This window comes from Cystoisospora suis (assembly GCF_002600585.1).
Source record: "Cystoisospora suis strain Wien I chromosome Unknown contig_6691, whole genome shotgun sequence".
In the NCBI taxonomy this organism is placed as follows: Eukaryota; Apicomplexa; class Conoidasida; order Eucoccidiorida; family Sarcocystidae; genus Cystoisospora; species Cystoisospora suis.
This window is the reverse complement of record NW_027159478.1, coordinates 395-17,556: the sequence shown is the minus strand read 5'-3', so window position 1 is coordinate 17,556 and position 17,162 is coordinate 395. Positions and strand designations below refer to the sequence as shown.

The 17,162-nt window shown below is 46.6% G+C and overlaps 2 protein-coding genes across 2 annotated transcripts; both read left to right on the top strand.

Annotated features, from left to right (window-relative positions):
* Positions 1–14,124, top strand: CSUI_010115 (heat repeat-containing protein). The gene is made up of 9 exons (XM_068070220.1): positions 1–1,157; positions 2,328–3,666; positions 4,164–4,258; positions 4,937–5,182; positions 5,651–5,842; positions 6,370–6,490; positions 7,198–7,326; positions 7,974–13,105; positions 13,781–14,124. The coding sequence occupies exons 1-8, from the start codon at positions 24–26 to the stop codon at positions 8,198–8,200; spliced, it is 3,483 nt and encodes a 1,160-aa protein (XP_067917805.1). The 5' UTR covers positions 1–23; the 3' UTR covers positions 8,201–13,105; positions 13,781–14,124.
* Positions 14,125–15,753: 1,629 nt separating this feature from the next.
* CSUI_010114 (exonuclease iii ape) lies at positions 15,754–17,070 on the top strand (the record flags this gene model as incomplete). The annotated part of the gene is made up of 2 exons (XM_068070219.1): positions 15,754–16,031; positions 16,404–17,070. A coding segment is annotated over exon 2 (642 nt), but the record flags the coding sequence as incomplete, so codon positions are not given.
* Positions 17,071–17,162: the final 92 nt, after the last annotated feature.

The window sequence follows — 17,162 nt, the reverse complement described above, 5'->3', positions numbered from 1 at the left end:
CCCTTCTCCACGCCTCTTTCAAGATGTCTTCACCACAGCCTCCTCCTCCTTCGTCAGTGATGGCTCCAACAGGAATTGGCGGCGATGGTCGATTTCTTCCTCATCCTTCAAATCTTCTTCCATCAACAGGCGGAGGTTCTCCCTGTGGTAGCAGTGTAGGTGTGGGCCCAGGGGATGTGAATAGTGGGATGATGAGCGGCCCTGGTGTCCCCCCTCCAGGAGCTGGAGGGAATCTTTTAGCTGAGAACAGTCATTGTTGCCACACGTCAGCCAACCCGTCTCCATCTCCGGGTGGAGTAGTTGTAGATCAAGGAGGAAATACGACGACCAATTGGGCACCTAGTATTGATCATATCAATGAGATTGTGTCTTTATTTTCAAAGGCGGGGAGTCTGGATAATGCTGTCCAACAGCAGTTAGCTCAAGCGTTCCAGCAATTGAATCAGATGCCTGATTCCCCTAGTTACTTGACGTGTATCTTATCGAATCCGGAGTTCCCACCTGATGTACGACAGCTTGCAGGCTTAACGTTGAAGAGTACGTTACAACAACAAAGAGCTTTAGGAATGTCCTCTCCTCCTAATGTGACCAATTATATACGTCCTCTTCTTCTTAATGCTATTACAGATTCAGATCGGGGTGTACGTCAAGCTGCAGGGTCAGCTATCACGATGCTTCTATCCATTGAAGGGATCGCATCATGGCCTGCAGCTCTCCAACGTCTCTTTCAACTGTTAGATGATCCGCGAGATGAAGTTCTTGATGGAGCTTTCTCCGCACTTTCAAAGGTCGTAGAAGATGCTTTAGCTATGCTGATGTTCTTCCCTAATAGTAGACCAGGGGGGGTACGAAGAATGGGTGTCGGAATGGGTGAGGATGACACCTCTCAGCATTTAGGTGTAGATGAGGAAGTCTTCGCACAATTCTGTATTACATTCCTTCTACCGAAACTCTTCACTTTAGCTCTTCCTGGAAATAAACCCGCTGTAAGGAGTTACGCGGTGAATTGTCTATCACATTTCGTCCAAAGAAATCGAGCCTTTGGTCCTAACGAAGTCTTTGAAAGCTTCTTTCCTCAATACTGGAATCTACTCGGTCAATTGGCGCAAGAATCTGATCCTGAAATGAGAAGATTTGTCGTACAAGGCATGGTCCAGGTGGGCAAATGAATGAAAGATTGAGAGGGGGAGAGAGAAAACGTGAAGGGATAGGAAGAAACAGATAGAGAGCGAGACGACGACGTTAGGTGTCTTTCGAGCTGCTAGTCGCTATGATGCATAGTCCCCATTCAGTCAAGTGTAGGTGTATGTACACTGCAGGATGCGTGGAGGGTTTGGGGGTGTATGTACACCTGAAAGTTGACTGCGACGCCGGCAAGAGAACGGGGCCAGCAGAATCTGCGCAGGCATCCCGTGCCGTTAGACAGGTGTATATCGGTTTACTTGTGATAATGGGGATATATGTATGTCTATATATAGAGAGGGAGACTGACGTATGTACGCATTTGTCTCTACTTGTAAGCCTAGTTTTGGGTAGGACGTTTATAGGGATGGCGATAGCTACGATAGGTGCGTCTGGTGAAGAGAGAGGGACGTCCGCGTAGATATGACGAGCTAAAGAGAAGGAATGCTGTCCTTATTTTCTTCCTTTACCGATGAAGTTCTATACAGGTCTAGACTGTGTTTCACCAGACCAATCGTGTTAACTCTGTGGTTTCTCTACCGCATATACATCGAAGTTCTAATCTGGTTATGCTATGGGTGGTAGTGTAGGAGCGCGAGGTCTTGTTGGATATATCTGTGTCCTCGATAGAACATTGCATGCTTCCGGTGATGGTGTATGTACACCGCGGAAGTATCCATACATGTCGGTCACACAGCGCAATGGTTTTCGCGTGTTGACTAGGCGCCTGTTTTTCGCTATCTCGTCGTCTTTCTTAGGTAGCGATTCATTTACTAAAAAGGAAAGTGCCTCGGCTCAAGCATCTTGACTAGATGATCGATAGTTGAGAGTATGATTGATTGATCTACTTTCCGGTTGCGAACGTCCTATCAAAGCCGTGGTTAACACTCTTATCAGTAGGTGGTTCAGCATGGGGTGTATCACATGGAACCGAATCAATCGGTGTCTCTGTATGCCAGGAACCCCTTCCATCTCTTTCAAGGATCTATGATTGCGAGGGCAAGAAGACAGAAGTATCTGTCTTCCTATCTATCTATCTTCCTATCTATCTATCTATATGTATATGTATNNATCTATATATCTTTGAGTCTGTATTTTTTTTCGTATTCTTCTCTTTGTGTGTGTGTTTGTCTTTTTCGTTCCAGGTCGTTGAAGTTCGGCCAGACGTCGTTTTGAACGTGTCTAGCGGGGATGCCGTTTTATCTTTCATGGTGCGATGCTGTGGAGATGACGATTATCATGTACGTTTAGATGCTTTAGAGTTTTGGCCTGTCATTATGCGAGATATAGCAGCAGGGGGAGCAGGAGCGGTAGGGGGGCCACTGTATGAATACCGGGAGCAAGTTCTCGATCTCGTGCGTGGTCATCTTCGTATGCTTTTGCCTGTGTTAGTGCATAATACGAAGTACCATGAATACGATTATCTCTGTATGGATCAGCACCAACTCGAAGATGAGAACGCTAATGTTGCAGATGAAGAGAGTGATTTAAAGCCACGCTTCCATCGATCTTCTCGCGCGACTGCGAATAACGGGGGTGCGGGTGACGGGTGTGAAAGAGGACCGAGCTGCAGTGGAGAGATGGCGGGGAAGAATAAGACGACAAGCGGCTCAGGAGGGGGTGGGACGACGGGGAGCGGAGGTCCTAATGCAGTTGGGGGTGGAGTAGATACCACAGGTAGCCNNCCTTACATCACAGCTCAGAAGAACAACAACAACAGTACAGGAGGCTACGATGAAGATGGAGAAGAAAATGACGATGACGATGAGTTTGCCTCATCGAAAGGAACATGGGGAGATGGATGGACAGTACGTAAAGGAAGTGCTTTAGCATTAGATCATATCGCATCGGTTTATCGAGAAGATATCCTACCTGAAGTTCTTCCTCTTATCGAGAAACGTCTTGTCGATCCGGACTGGGAAGTTCGAGAAAGTGCTGTCCTGACCTTTGGAGCGTTAGCTCAAGGCTGTCAAGATCGTCTAGAGCCTTATCTTCCGAATGTTCTCGACTATCTCTTGAAGCTCTGTGATGATCCTAAGCCGCTCTTACGAAGTATCAGTTGTTGGTGTATAAGCCGATACGCATCATGGATCTGCCGGAATCATGATCGATTCTTACAGCCTGCTCTAGCACAAGTTCTGAAGCATGTAATCGATAAAAATAAACGTGTCCAAGAAGCGGCCTGCTCGGCTTTCGCAACGATCGAAGAAGAAGCATGCAGTCATCTCATTCCTTTTCTACCTGATATTATCTCGACTCTAAAGCAAGCCTTTCAATTCTATCAGACAAAGAATCTCCTCATCCTCTATGATGCTGTCGGAACTCTCGCGGATAGCGTTGGGAGTGCTCTAGCAACAGAACAGTACAGTCGTGAACTCATGGAACCTCTCTTCACTCGGTGGAGTACCATCAGAAATGTCAACGACCCCACCCTTATAGGCCTCTTTGAATGTATCACAAACTGTGCAACGGCTCTCAAAGATCGTAAGTTGATCAGACGGACAAGGAGGAAAGGTTCTTCTTTCTTGGCGATAGTTGGCACAGAGAGGCGGCATACTAACTGCAGCGGAGGGAGGGTTAGGTGTGTGGTGGAAGGAGCATACAGAGAGTGTTGTCTCTAAAAGGTATACAGGTAGACGTGTATTATAGAGAGACATTTGGGGGAGTAGGTACGATAGATTATGCTTGAGTATAGAAGGATGTGCCTGTATCATCCTTTTGTCATCCCCTCGGGACACCATCATTAGATGGATACAAGGCATGTGTATTCGGTGTGTGTGTCTATAGCTACGTATCTTTATATGTGTATATGCATGTATGCTGTCGTACATGTATGTATATTTATGTATGCCATCATACGTGTATGTGCATATATATCTATATATGTAGATGCATGTCTTGCGAAACGTCTGCGTTTGAATTTTCCTTTGTAAATACATCTACTATGTATGGTATGTATGTATTTGTTCGGTTGTCTGCAGATTTCCTTCCTTACGCACAGCCTGTGACAGAGCGCTGTGTGATGCTCCTCATGCAGTCTCTAACAGGGATTGATCGCTTTGAGAAGGGCGAACAGGTAAGCTCAGCACACTGTCTCTGGTCCAAGACAAGAAAGGAAGAAAGAAAGGAAGGGCCAAGAGATGCAAGTACAAGGAATCAGGAGTTGTCGAGGAAAACGTAGAGGGAGAAAAGGAGTTTCTTTCTGTCGAGAAATTGTTCAAGAGAGGCGGCGCGGAAGTTACAGTTTTCGCTGGTTCACTTGGAGTTTGATACCGTCCTTTCTGTATGGCAATGATGATGATGATCGTGCGAGCGTATTTTCTTCTCGAGTGTACGTACAGACACCCGAAAGGGGGAAGAAGAATGCCAGAGCGCGTGTGTGTCCATACGTCCGTGCACATATGTGAAATCTTGTTACTTGGGCTAGGTAGGCTCCTGTCACTCTTCTACATCTAGATGTTGCAAGAAGTGGAGTGTTTTCTTTGATGGTAGAATAGGTTGTCGAGCGAGAAGATACAGCTGACTTGCTATATCAGGGTGTACGTACACCTGTACGTTCCGTGTGGATGTCCACTGCAAAACTCTGTTTGATACACGTTCTGTCTGTTCCTCCGTCTCTCAATCTATATTCATCTACCCGTGTTATCGTGTATATGTTTCCGTCTGTACACCTTTCTCTCGGTTCCGCTTTCCTGTTTCTTCTTCCTTTCTTCAAGACATTCTCTTTTCCTTCTGCTCTCTTTGTCTCCTGCAGCCTGACCGGCCATCCCGAGATTTGATCGAAGCATGTCTCGATCTTTTAAGCGGCGTGACTGAAGCTCTAGGTCCAAAGATGCCGCAACTCCTCGCACAGCCCAATCTTAACTTCGTACCTCTCTTACAGAGATGCTGTAACGATCCGTCACCGGGGATGCTTCAGTCTTCCTTTGCTCTTGTTGGAGATCTTTCGAAGCACTGTGTCCAGTTTCTGCAGCCTCATCTTGGAAGCATTATTCCTCTAGTAAGTCTATTTCCATGCAAAGAAACCTTTCTCTTGTAATGGGAGGAAACGAGCTGAGATCTGGCACTGTGCTTGTCAGTGGTCTAAAGAGGAAGCCGAAAAGAGAGAGAGAGAGACAGGTCGAGCGTCAGTTGGGAGAGTCTAGGTATTTTCTTATGCTATGGGGGAAAGAGAAAGAGACTGAGTAGAAGAAGAAGACATACATAGATAAGGGTGTGAATATTAAGGAGGTACCCCTGTATCGTGTAGAGGAGATTCCAGAATGGCTTTACTGTGTGTGTCGATGCTCTAAACATTTTCTCGTGCAAAGAGCCCAGGGAGATACAGTAAGGATAGATAGAGCAAGATAGACAGGTAGGTAGGTAGAGAGGTCAAAGATAGATAGGGACATTTTCTTGGTGCGTATGATCGTATGTATGGTGTGTATATCTGTGGGTGTGGTTCGATATGGCTTCTGTGACTTTGCAGCTATCTGAGCATCTACTCCATCACGCGACGAGCGTTCAAAATAACGCCGGATGGGCTATAGGAGAACTTGCACTAAGAGCCGCTCCTGAGTATTTAGACCCTCATGTCGATACAATTGTATCGAAGCTCATTGGCATTGTCAATTGCCCAGAACTTCATCGATCTCTACTCCAAAACGTCTGTATCTCCTTGGTATGTGTTCCATAGTGGATCATCTCCTCTCATCTGTCTTTATCTATCCTTTATCTATCTTTAATCTATCTTTAATCTATCTCTTGGAACGTTTACCTGTCTTGTGTTTGTTTACCTGTTTGTCTATCTTAAGTCTATCTCTGTATTTGCTTTTAGTCGATCTGAATCTGTTGTTCATCTATCTGTCCTCTTTCTGTATTCTATATGAGATACACGGCCTCATCGTCATGGCTCGTCCGTCTGCCTTTGTGTATTGTCACTCTACATTTCATTTCCCGCCTTCTTTGTCTAAATCTCTTTCTTTTCTCTTTTCTTCCAAGAAGAGAACCGATCTCCTCGTTTCTTCGTCATGTTGTCTCTCTTTCTTTTGGATGTCCTTCATTCTTCCCTCCTTGTCTCTTTCTCGTCCCTTCCTCCTTTCTGTCTCGTCTCTCGTTCCTTTGCTTTTATCTCTTCCTTTTTCTTTCGTATATCTTTCTTTGTTGTCTCGTCTCCTCTCTCGCTTTGTCTGTTTCTGTTCGATGTAGGGTCGTTTGGGTTTAGTTTGTCCATCGAAGATGGCACCTCATTTAGGAGAATTTCTACAGCAGTGGTGTATTGTCATGCGCAGCGCCAAGAACGACGAAGAAAAAGCTAATGGATTTGAAGGTCTGTCTATCTACAGCAACTTCTCTTCTCTTTCTCCGCCTATGAGCACAGCACCAGCAACTAGTCTCACTACTTTCACTATCTATACCTGTGTCTTGCCTCTTCCTGTTTTTCTTTATTTCAAAACTTTTGTATAGGGATGTATATCTATATGTCTGGGGCGTCTGGATGTATGCATGCGTAGGGACGGGCGTGCAGATAGGGGACGAGATTGTGTATAGGTGTGGCTTTGGTGTTTATTCGTTTGCTTCTGTAATGTTTATATACGCATGGAAGTCTATCTGTGGAGGTAGATTCGAATGTGTATCTGCATGGAGATACATCTTCTTATAGGACGTTAGAGAAGAGGTGTACTCTTGCGCAACCACGTGTGCTCGTTGATTCTGGGGGGCATCGCTGCGACCACTGTTTGGTGTATACATGCCTTTGCATGTGCATGTGTATATATCTGTCTGTGCTACATGGAGAGCCAATAGAGATTCTGTGTCTTCTTCTAGTTCAGAGTGAGCTGGGAGAGAGGAAGAGTTGTTGTGACTTCATCTTCCGGAGCAGCCTCATCTCCACCTTTCTAGATGTGTGATCCTCATCTATTTGCATACTTTGCTCCAGTGTATATACACCTCAGCAAGAAACCCCCCCCATTTCTTTTCGAGTCGGAACCATCTTTCACGTATTTCTTTTTCCATTCTTTCTTCACTTTGTTTCAGGTATTTGCGCCTTGATTGAGCTGAATCCATCCGGGTGTACAGACAGCTTGTATGAGCTCGTTCTTTGTATGCTTGCCTTCCATCCATGTCCTGATCCTCTCAATCAGAAGTTCGCTCTTGTTCTCCAAGGTATGCTTTTTTCTCCCTTCTTTTTCTTTCTTTTCACATACGTAGCTGGTGACTCTCCTGCCTGTTGTTATGCCTTCTTGCGTCCCCTCTGTCTTTTTTCCTGTTTATATACACTTGAACGTCTCCACGGAATCCACTGTCTTTGACTTGTCTCTCTTTCCCAGGCATGGTGATTCAAAATCTTGAGATGTCTGTCGGTCTAGTGTACGTGTGTTCATTATGTCTAGATCTTTTTTTATCCTTTCTTTCTCAGCAGGGATGGGGGTGGATAAGAAGGGGATTCGTCGTCAGCTAGAATCTTGTCATCCTATATAGTGTATGGTGTATGTACACATAGAGAAGACCCCATGATTCACCTTCTTTCTTCTCTGTTCCTCTCCCCTGCCCCAAGCACCCTCTCCCTATAATATTTCTGATTCGGATATTCAGACACGCTTCACGCTGCTTCTCAGATATCGTCTTTGTCTATATGCTATATATATATATATAGTGCAGCTCTGTGTCGACCCATCTATATCTATCTGTATATAGCTGCGTATCTATCTCTTATCTTGAATCTATTGTAATCTGCGTCTCTATCTTTCGTCTTTCTATCTACGTCGTCTACTCTAGCTATCTCGCTTCAATGTCTTCGTTGTCTTTTTCAGCGTTGAGTCAGAAGTATCCCGAGCAGTGGCGAATTCTTCACGATATAACCCAGACGGAGAGACCTTTCTTACCGGTGCCTATGCAGAATATCTTAGGCCATCGATTCTTCGGTCAGGCTCTCCCGCCTCCATGCACTCTCAACCTTCAACCTCCTCCCCAGGGGGCAAATCTCTCTCAGGGTGTCTCTTCTTCTTCAGCTACAGCTACCACGCCAGCGGCAATGTAAGAGAAGGAAGAGCAAGCAGCCTGCTGGCTTTCTTGCAACACGGAGAGGAACAATGGATAAGATGCAGATAGATCAAGAAAAGATGAAAAGAAGGGAAGAAAGGAAAAGAAAGAAGAGTTTTCTTTCGACATGTCAAAAGAATGAAGATGCTAGGGGTCTCCAAGCAGTTTCCATGCGGTAGATAATAATAGAAGGTCGACGTTCGGTCGGTTGACCGATCGATTCTTTCTTTCTTTCATGCTTTCTTATTTCATTTCTCATTTTACACCGTCTCCTCTTTTTTGTTTTTCTTCATCTGTTTTCTTAGAAAAGTTCCTTTTTTGGGGGGTTGTTGTTCTTGTTCTTACTCTTCTTTCGTCTTCCTTCTTCGATGTATAAGCGAAGAAAAAGAAAGAAAGAAAGGAGAAAGAGAGAGAGGGAAAGAGAGGGAAAGACAAAAGTGAAAGAAGGATCATTTGGAGTGTATGTACACTCGGATCAATAGGTGCCACCTTTTGTTGTGTTTGTTTGAATTGTCCGTTTTTCTTCTGTTTCTTCCTCTTCGCGTACTTTTTTACTCCCCGTATGCATATGGAAAGATAGACATTTCATTCATACAAACCGATGTGCCTTTCGGTATTCTCTTGTAAACATTCTTACATGCCAAAGTGTGAGAGCATTGAGACAGATGTTAACATGAGACCTACACTTCAGATAGGTAGATAGATGTATGCGTGTTCATACCATCCATAGATCCATGTGTAGACAGAGAATATATCTATCTATCTATCTTTATATCTATTTTTAGAGTTGAAGAGGAGGAGAGGGAAAGAAGAGGTTTCATCTGTTTTCTCCCCCCGGTGTACGTACATCTCGGAGACTTCCCTCGTTTCTTTCCTGTTCTTGTTGTTACCTGTATACATGGGTATCTATGCAGGATGTATGAATATGTATGCATGTCTCTCATTTATTATGAGTTTTCCATCTTATCCGCGGATCCATGTATTTTCTTCTCTCCAGTAGACCGACAGTTAGACACACATATGAAGTCACTCCTGTAGTAAGGGGTTCGCCTTCTATGCAAAGTACATATCCTCTGTACATATATACATATATATGTATGTATATATGTATATACCGGAATGTATATACGTTCTCTATGTGTATGTTACGGTCATTGCATGCATAGAACACGCACACATCCATAAAAATCTATCTTTTCATTGTCTCCTTCCTGTCCTTACTTACGTTTCTCTCTCACGTTTCTCTGAGGTATATGAAGTCGCTTTTCTTTCGTTGTTTTCGCTATCTTTCTCTCTCTCTGTTTTTCTTTTCGCTCTCTCTTGTATTGCGACTTCTCATTTGTATGGATAGCTAGCTAGCTATCAAATCGTTCCAAGAGAGAGGCTTTTCTCTGGACAGTGGTAAATAAGTAGCAGGAGTCACTTCGCGTGTTTTATCTTCTTCAACGGTTGCTGTGAGGGAAGGGCGCAGGATGGCAGAGATAGAGGAGGAACTGTTGGATGGATCGACTGGATGAAGCTCGGGGGTGAAAAGAAAGGAGTTAACGATGCTTTTCTTTTTCATATCTCACTGTCCGTACACCTGGAAGACTACATGCTCGGGCTCTAGTAGAAGAAAAGGGCGAAGGGAAGAAAGAGGAGGGGGGATGATGCAGTTTGTATTCGTACATCACTGTTTATCTATGTAGGTATGTACATATACATATATAGAGTTATGCATGTGTAGATATCTGTCTATATATACATATGTATATAGATAGTTTGACACACAAACTGTCATGACAGACAGAGAGCCACGCCTCGTAAATCGTTTTGACCTCTGAACGAGGAGGGTATGATGGAGTTTTTGGAGCGACGAGTTGCTTTCAAGAATAGTAGTAAGAATATGCGATATGATCTTTTCTCCTACATATTGCCTGCTTCCCTAGGTGGCCTAGGGGGTGGTGTATTCTATTACGGATATGCATGCGGATTTTATCTAATTCTTTACTGATCGGGTCCTTCGTCTCTGTCAGAAGGAAGGAAGAGAGAGAGGGATTGATACCTGTGTATATCCTGTAGATATCTCTCTCTGTTCTCGTCCCAAGAGTCATCCCTGATATGAGTCTGTATACAATATGTATGTACACACGCATATAGAGTAAGTAGGTACACGTGTAAGAAAGATATTCTAGTAGCAGCTTCACTGTGTCACTGCTTTCATTTTTTCATTCATTTCTTTGGTCGGAAATCTTTCCTATTTGTTATTTTTCTTTAAGTCTTCTGTCTCTTTCCTGGTTATTATCTGAGTACCAGTGCATAGTCTGTGTATAGCCAGGATAGATATTCTAATACGGTGTATGTACACATGGGGGTAGAGGAAGGACTGAGGTCGTAAAGGTTGTTTGTTTATGTGTAGAGAAATCTTGTATCTCATTTTGCTTCTTCATATTGGAAGTGTTCTTTCCTATTGATGCAAGGTAGCCCGCTAGGCACCGTGGGGCTGGGATTGCCGATTCTGGTGCTACATGTTTTCGTGTACATTTGTCTGCGTTTCTTTCGGGTGCAAAAGATGAAGTGCGGATGGATGTTCGATGATGGATGACCCTCTATGCATCGCTATATGTACGTCTTCATTGTGTACATACACCACAAGAGCAGAGAGTCTTCAATCGGTCGTCGATCGTGGTGATGAAGAATAAGAAGGTTAAAAAGTATCTCCGAGGCGTTTTGTTTTGTTTCATTATCTGCTTTGTCGTGAGAGTCATTTTACATTGTTTAGATCGCAGAGAAACACATATGCGGAGTTTTGTGAAGTTTCATCTCTCTCAACAATAATAAGAATACCTCTGTACTCCCTTCATTTTTTTTTCCCCACATCATGATCTCACGAAAAAGGGAGAAGGCGTCTCGTTGTTCTCTTCGTGTGCGGAGATGACGATGATAAGACGGCGTATTTGGGGGGGCGGAATCACACCTGTCGGTGAATTTGTTAATGGTGGTGCGACTGCCTTCTTTACACATTCACCTTCTTTATACATTCATTCACGTCGTCATAATAGATATGATGAACAAGGCCCGGACCTTACTCACACGGCTTGGACCCGCACGCATTCAGTCACGGTGTAGACACTCCATTCTGAATGCACGCGCAAGAGTCTTCGTCATGGCTTGCTGCAGTTCATAGGTTTAAGAAAAGTGTCTGCACGAAATCTCTATCATCCTCATCAGCATTAGTTCTGAAACACAGGAGCCTTAGTAAGTGCATTTGAATCTGAGAAGATCGAGAGAAGTTTTCTCAGATGAAAAGAGACACGAAGGAGTTCTTTCATGTGGGTGCATTGCCAGCTCGTCGGTGCAAGAGGTGCTCGATAGTAGATCGTCGTTTCCCTTTCTTTCCTGTTCTCTTGTTTTCTTTCTGTTTGCATGCACGCGATCGTTCTAAAGTGTCGGAGACGCGACGAGAAAGGGGAGGAAGTCTTCCTACTTCTCTCTAGTTTTACTGGAGCAGAGGGAAGGTCTTCTGTACGGATAGATCGTCAATCTCCAACCGTACATGATAATGAGCTCCCATACACATATGCACACACACGCACACACAGGAAAGAACACGTCTTTGCAGAGGAGGTGCACATGTCTGGAGATGTAGCCGACGTCTATGTTCCGGCTAGAGACAAGTTTAGACAGTGACGGTGTTTTTCCGTTTTTCTCGTACCACGCGGTGTCATGTTGGTTTGTATACCTGGTTAAGCCACCGGACAGAAGACGCATATGTTTCATGAGAGAGGACTCGAAAGAATCACCTCACACAACCGATTTTTGACTCCTGCTAGCGAGGGAGCCAGTGAAAATTGCTCTCTTTCTCATCATTGTCGAAAGCAGGTAGAGAGAAACAGAGAGACATAGAGTGAGGGACACGCTTGTACAGAGTAGGTGCTGTGTTGAAAGAGCATCAAGGAGCCGTGGTGAGTCGGGTGAGGCCAGGGGTACACCTCTGTGGGCAGGTCCCCTGATAGCTTGCTGTCTATTCTTGTATTATGGTTCGGGCGTTGCCGGTGTAGAGGGGAAGAGGTTCGAACACACTCACTCTTACAGATCGGCGTCGCTGGTTTCATACTACGCGTGGACGCTGAGAGCATGACACATCTGGTGTTGTGTCTACCCGCACACATCGACCTGACGGAGGGTCACATCACAAGGAGCCAGCGGCTTTGACAGCCGCGGACGGTGACACGTCGTCGACAGCATTGTTGGTGTCGGAAGTGGAATCCGTGTCCAGGTGTTTCAGTCCCTTTCAGTTTGGCTGTATTTAGATAGTAAGTCACTCGGAAAGACATGAAGTAGACGGAGAATAGGAGCGGATCATAGCATCTTCCTGCCGGCCTTCCTTCGGGAGTTTGCAGGGTAGACATGTCAGACACGTGCGAAAGGAGTGCTTTCACTGGCCCCAAGCATCATGCTTCCCCGAGTCTTCTCAGATATGGTGTTGCCTTTAAGCGTCAGCAAGCTAAACGAGCAATGGAGTCCCTTGTCGGCAGGTGGATTCCACTACCCGACAATGACTGCAACGAGCCCGAATCACGACTCCGCGAAACCCACATCCTCGCGGAGGGATTTTATGTGAAGTCTCGATCAGCAATACCGTGACAGCATCCCCTGACGAGCTTCCGCTAACCACTCGACTCGGTTAGCTACGACATTGCAAGATGGGAGACAGAAAGTTGAGAAGCCCAAAGAGAGGAGGAAGCGAGCTCAGCGACCGGGAGAAGCAGGCGTCGCCAGGATACTGTAGTTCTGTGTACAGTTAGCCGGGTTGGAAGGAAACTGGCAGACTAGAGTATCAATGAGACCAACAACACCCTTGGCGACGGGAATGCAACAGGACTGGCTAACCGCTGTCGCTATTCACACGGCGCGCACTCTCGTAAGCGTCACTCAGTCTCAACAATCACTATCCATTGCGTTACTGTAAGAGAAAGCTCGATGATCTCAGCACGCCGTAGTAAGTATTGTAGACGGGACCGGGAGGGGGTCAAGTGCTACGGGTCGCCGTATGCCGAGAACCCCAGAACGGCACCCAACACGCCTTCTGTTAACCTGGGGGCGTACACCCGCTACAACGAGTCCTGCCCGCTGTACAACAAAGCGTCGCACAAAATATTGAGGTTCGCGAGTGCCTCGAGTTGCTCTTGCAGTCTTGGCTGTTCCGCTCTGTCCACCTTACTCTCTGCTTTAGAGCGTGGACCTTTAGTCTTGTCTGCGAAAAAGTCTCTGACAACCACTGTTCGGGAACCTTGCACGGCGACTAATAGGTAGGGATAGCTAAGGCAATTACTCCGGTCACGTGGATCACCAGCAGCAACCGGTACTTTGCAGAAGGGGGAGCGCCCGGGGCGCCTGGATCTCTCATGCACGCCAGCCCGGGCCAGGTGTTGGGCAGGTACGCCGCAGGTGCGTGTTGCGTGGGTCTCCGTCGCCGGCCGTGCGAGAGGGGGCGACGAGGTAGAGGTCTTGTAGTTCAGAAGTAGTTACGTACCTAACTCTCTTGTTCAGTTTGCTGATTTTTTAGTTCCCACATATATATGTTTCTATTTTGCAGGACTGGGAACTCTCGGGAAAGTGACAGCACAGCACTCACTAGTGGTCAGGGATCAAAGGAGCAACAGAACGTGGAACTGGATCCCCGTCATCAGAGTCTCGTCCAGTGAGTCCTGTCGTGATTATGCCTCGGCATCGTGTAGGTGTTTGGATAGAAGGAGACTGCGGAAGCGAGCGCAGAGCTTCGGCGGTCCCGGAAGCACTTTGTTCTCTACAAGAATCCCTGTCGTCGACCGTGTGAGTGGTGTACTGGGGCAAGCTAGCGTAATGAAGTCTATATATCCCCAAACGGTCTACAAGAAGAAAAAGAAGGCCCTGGAGCCTTCTGCGCACCACGCGCCCTCTATTTGCTTATCAGGATTTCCTATAACCCACGTTCCTCCTCGGAACTCAAAAAGTCTCTGCAAGGATTCTCAGCGTCAACAGCTCGCCGGTGGCTGATGTGATCCCTCCACGCGATGGCTTCGCGTCCTGTTGACGCTGCTCCGCCTTCAATCTCCGGAAGCTCATGCAAAATTCTCTGTGAAAGAGACAACGATGATGCAGCGCGACGGAGGCGAACTACGGCAGACGATCGCACAGCGTCCGATGAAGAAGACTCATTAAGCTGTCACTGTAGCCCTACACACGCTTTGGACTCTTCGACGCACGGCTAAGCTGCGCACACCTCGAGCTGAGGCGCCAGAACGTGTTTAGGCACTTCTCTTCTACATCTGGTCGGCGACTCGAGTCGCCGCTTTTCAGCCAGCTTGACGGCGAAGAAGTCGCTGAGAAACTCAACTCGTACTTGTCACTTGCGGGGCGTCGCTGGCCCTTGCGGCGTCACTAGCAAGGTGCTTACGGATTACCAACCTCGTAGCTGGATGCTGGACACCACTGGCAGGTGGCGGCCGTTGAGATGGGTTCTCGGTTTTGGGTATGCACTGTACGTAGCACGGGACGGAACCGACCGCGCGGTCGATGACCGCGTCATCTCCCTAGCCTGGCGCCGGTTACTGGGTTATCGCTGGAACGGCTCAGGCGCGCTACAGCAGTAGGGGGGAGCCGAATTGACGAGCGTATCCCCCGGCGACGCAGTATTAGCTACCGCACCGCTCCAGGGCTCTCGGTCGCCACTACACTGGTACACGATGCGGCCTGGACTGTAGTTGTTTCTGATTGCTTCAACTGGAGCACTCGAATGATATAGGGCACGGGTATCCCTTGCAACTTCAATAGGGCCCCCACTTAGTCCTACTTCATCTACACACATCCCAGTTTTCAGTCTCTCTGGTTCGCCGATGTCTTTCTCTTGAAGCGCGGTCAGTCCATCCTCTTCAAGAGATACCTATCCGAGGACTTTCGAGCCCCCCGGTCGCTTCCAGGGTGAGAAAGGGGCTCCACGGACTGTCGAGGCTTTCAGACTAGCCCGCAGTATCTCCATATTGAAAAGAAGAATAACACACGAAAATTACTCGGTTCTGGGTAGCTAGTCTCCAGCTGTTCTGTTTTTCACACTCGTGCGCGACAGAGTCCCCAGGAAGCTACTACCCTTCCAGCACAACCGACTCGGTCTGAACGTACACCCCGCGCATGCGCCATGTCTGTGTGGACTGACGGTTCAAGAAAAGTACAAACGATGGAAAGCGGGGGGGGTTAGAGGCGAGTTCTTCTTTCTTGTGTCGAGTGCATGCAGCATGCGAGTCAACACAAGAGAGAAGGCGCTGGTCTGTCTTCAAAGAAAAGAGAGAGGGGTCCCCAGGCGAGAGACACGCTTTGGATCCTCCTTCGCGAGAACCATCTGTGGAGTCGTGAGGCATAGAGTGCCTTGTTGTCATGCTCCGCCCTCAGAACCGTAAAGCAACAAGTTTCTGTAGCTTGCATGCCCTTCCCGAAAGGCCGCATGTATTTTTCTCCCGGTGCTCCAGTGTAAGCCTTCGATAGCTAGAGAAAGCCACCCTTGAGGGAGCTTCTCTTCCTGTTTCTTTATGCTCTAGAATCGCGACCGGAAGGGGTACTGCCTTTATTTGTTATTTTTTTTTCTTTTCGTGCTTAGTGGTATTTCCTTGTCTTGTGTCTTATCTCAAAGGCATGCGTTTTCAAGACATCTCGAGGCGCCGCATGCACGCCCGATACTTCTTCTACTTCCTGCACAGACTTTTCAGGTAATAAAAGAACGAAAGGCTCTTTCTTTTCTAACCTACGGAAATCCCTCCTGTGGCAGGCTGGTAGTTTGTCTCGTCTTCTTTTTCCTTCTTCAAGAGAAACAGTGCGTAAGTCATTCTACACTTCTTCGCACTAGGCGCTTCTTTCGCTGCATTGGTTGAGTGGCTTGTTCCTTTTTCTCGCCTTCTCTTGCCTGGTCGTCATTTTTCTTTCGCTTTCTCTTTTCGTGTCAGTAGCCATGCACGAGAGAGGAAGATGTGCATGCCTTCTTCATGTCGGGAGAAGAACTTTCCTTGGACAGGTCATCTGAAGATCTCCGGATGGATAGGGAGAAGTATGGCTGTGCCTTGCCTACTTTCCCGTTGCACTGTATTGGTAGACAGCATTCGTACATTCCCTCGGATCAACAGTGAGAAGAGGAATTCTCGCTTTTCGTGTTCTTCATTACACTCTTCGTCCCTCTTTCTTTCGCCATTCAGGCTTTTCTCTCCTTGCTTTTCACGAATGCTCTGGGTCCAAGCTTCATTCGCTCTTCTCCGCCTAACCCCTTCGAAGTCACCTTACTCCTTCTCTTCATCTTCTCTCTCTTCTACTTTTCTTTCTTCTTCTCTTCTTTGCTCTACTTCCTCATCGTATTCCCTTCCTCCTCATCTGTTCTTTTCATCGTCTGTCCTCTTTCGAAATACTTCTTCTTCTTCTTCTTCAATACGAGCCATGTCTTCTTCTTCTTCTTCCGAATCTGCCCGACCTGATACACATATCCCCCCCGATCCCCCTCCACCTGCAAGCCTTTTCTCTCCATCTTCTGATCGCAAGAAACGCGCACGAGAAGAAGAAAAGGAAAAAGAAGAAGAGCTATCTTTGAAGCAGGATGCCACTCAAAATGTTATACACAAGAAGGACGAACAACAAAGTAGTCTTTCTCCTTCTCTTCTCACAAATGAGGCTTCAAAGGGGGGTGAACAAGAAGAAGAAGGAGAACAAGAAAGGAAGAAGTTGAATACGAAAAAAGAAGAGGAAAAACGAGGAAAAAGAAGAATTGCCCCATTGAGTATTGTCACGTGGAACGTCAATAGCTTGCCATCTAGAATTCGACAGCCGTGGCTATGGATACGCTTTGTCGATTGGCTGCATGCCGTTGAACCGGTAAACCGAATACTTTGACGGCTCCCTAGTCTCCGTCCATCTTCTCTTCTTTCTTTTTTCTTCGTTTCCTCTTCCTTCTTTTCTCTACTGCT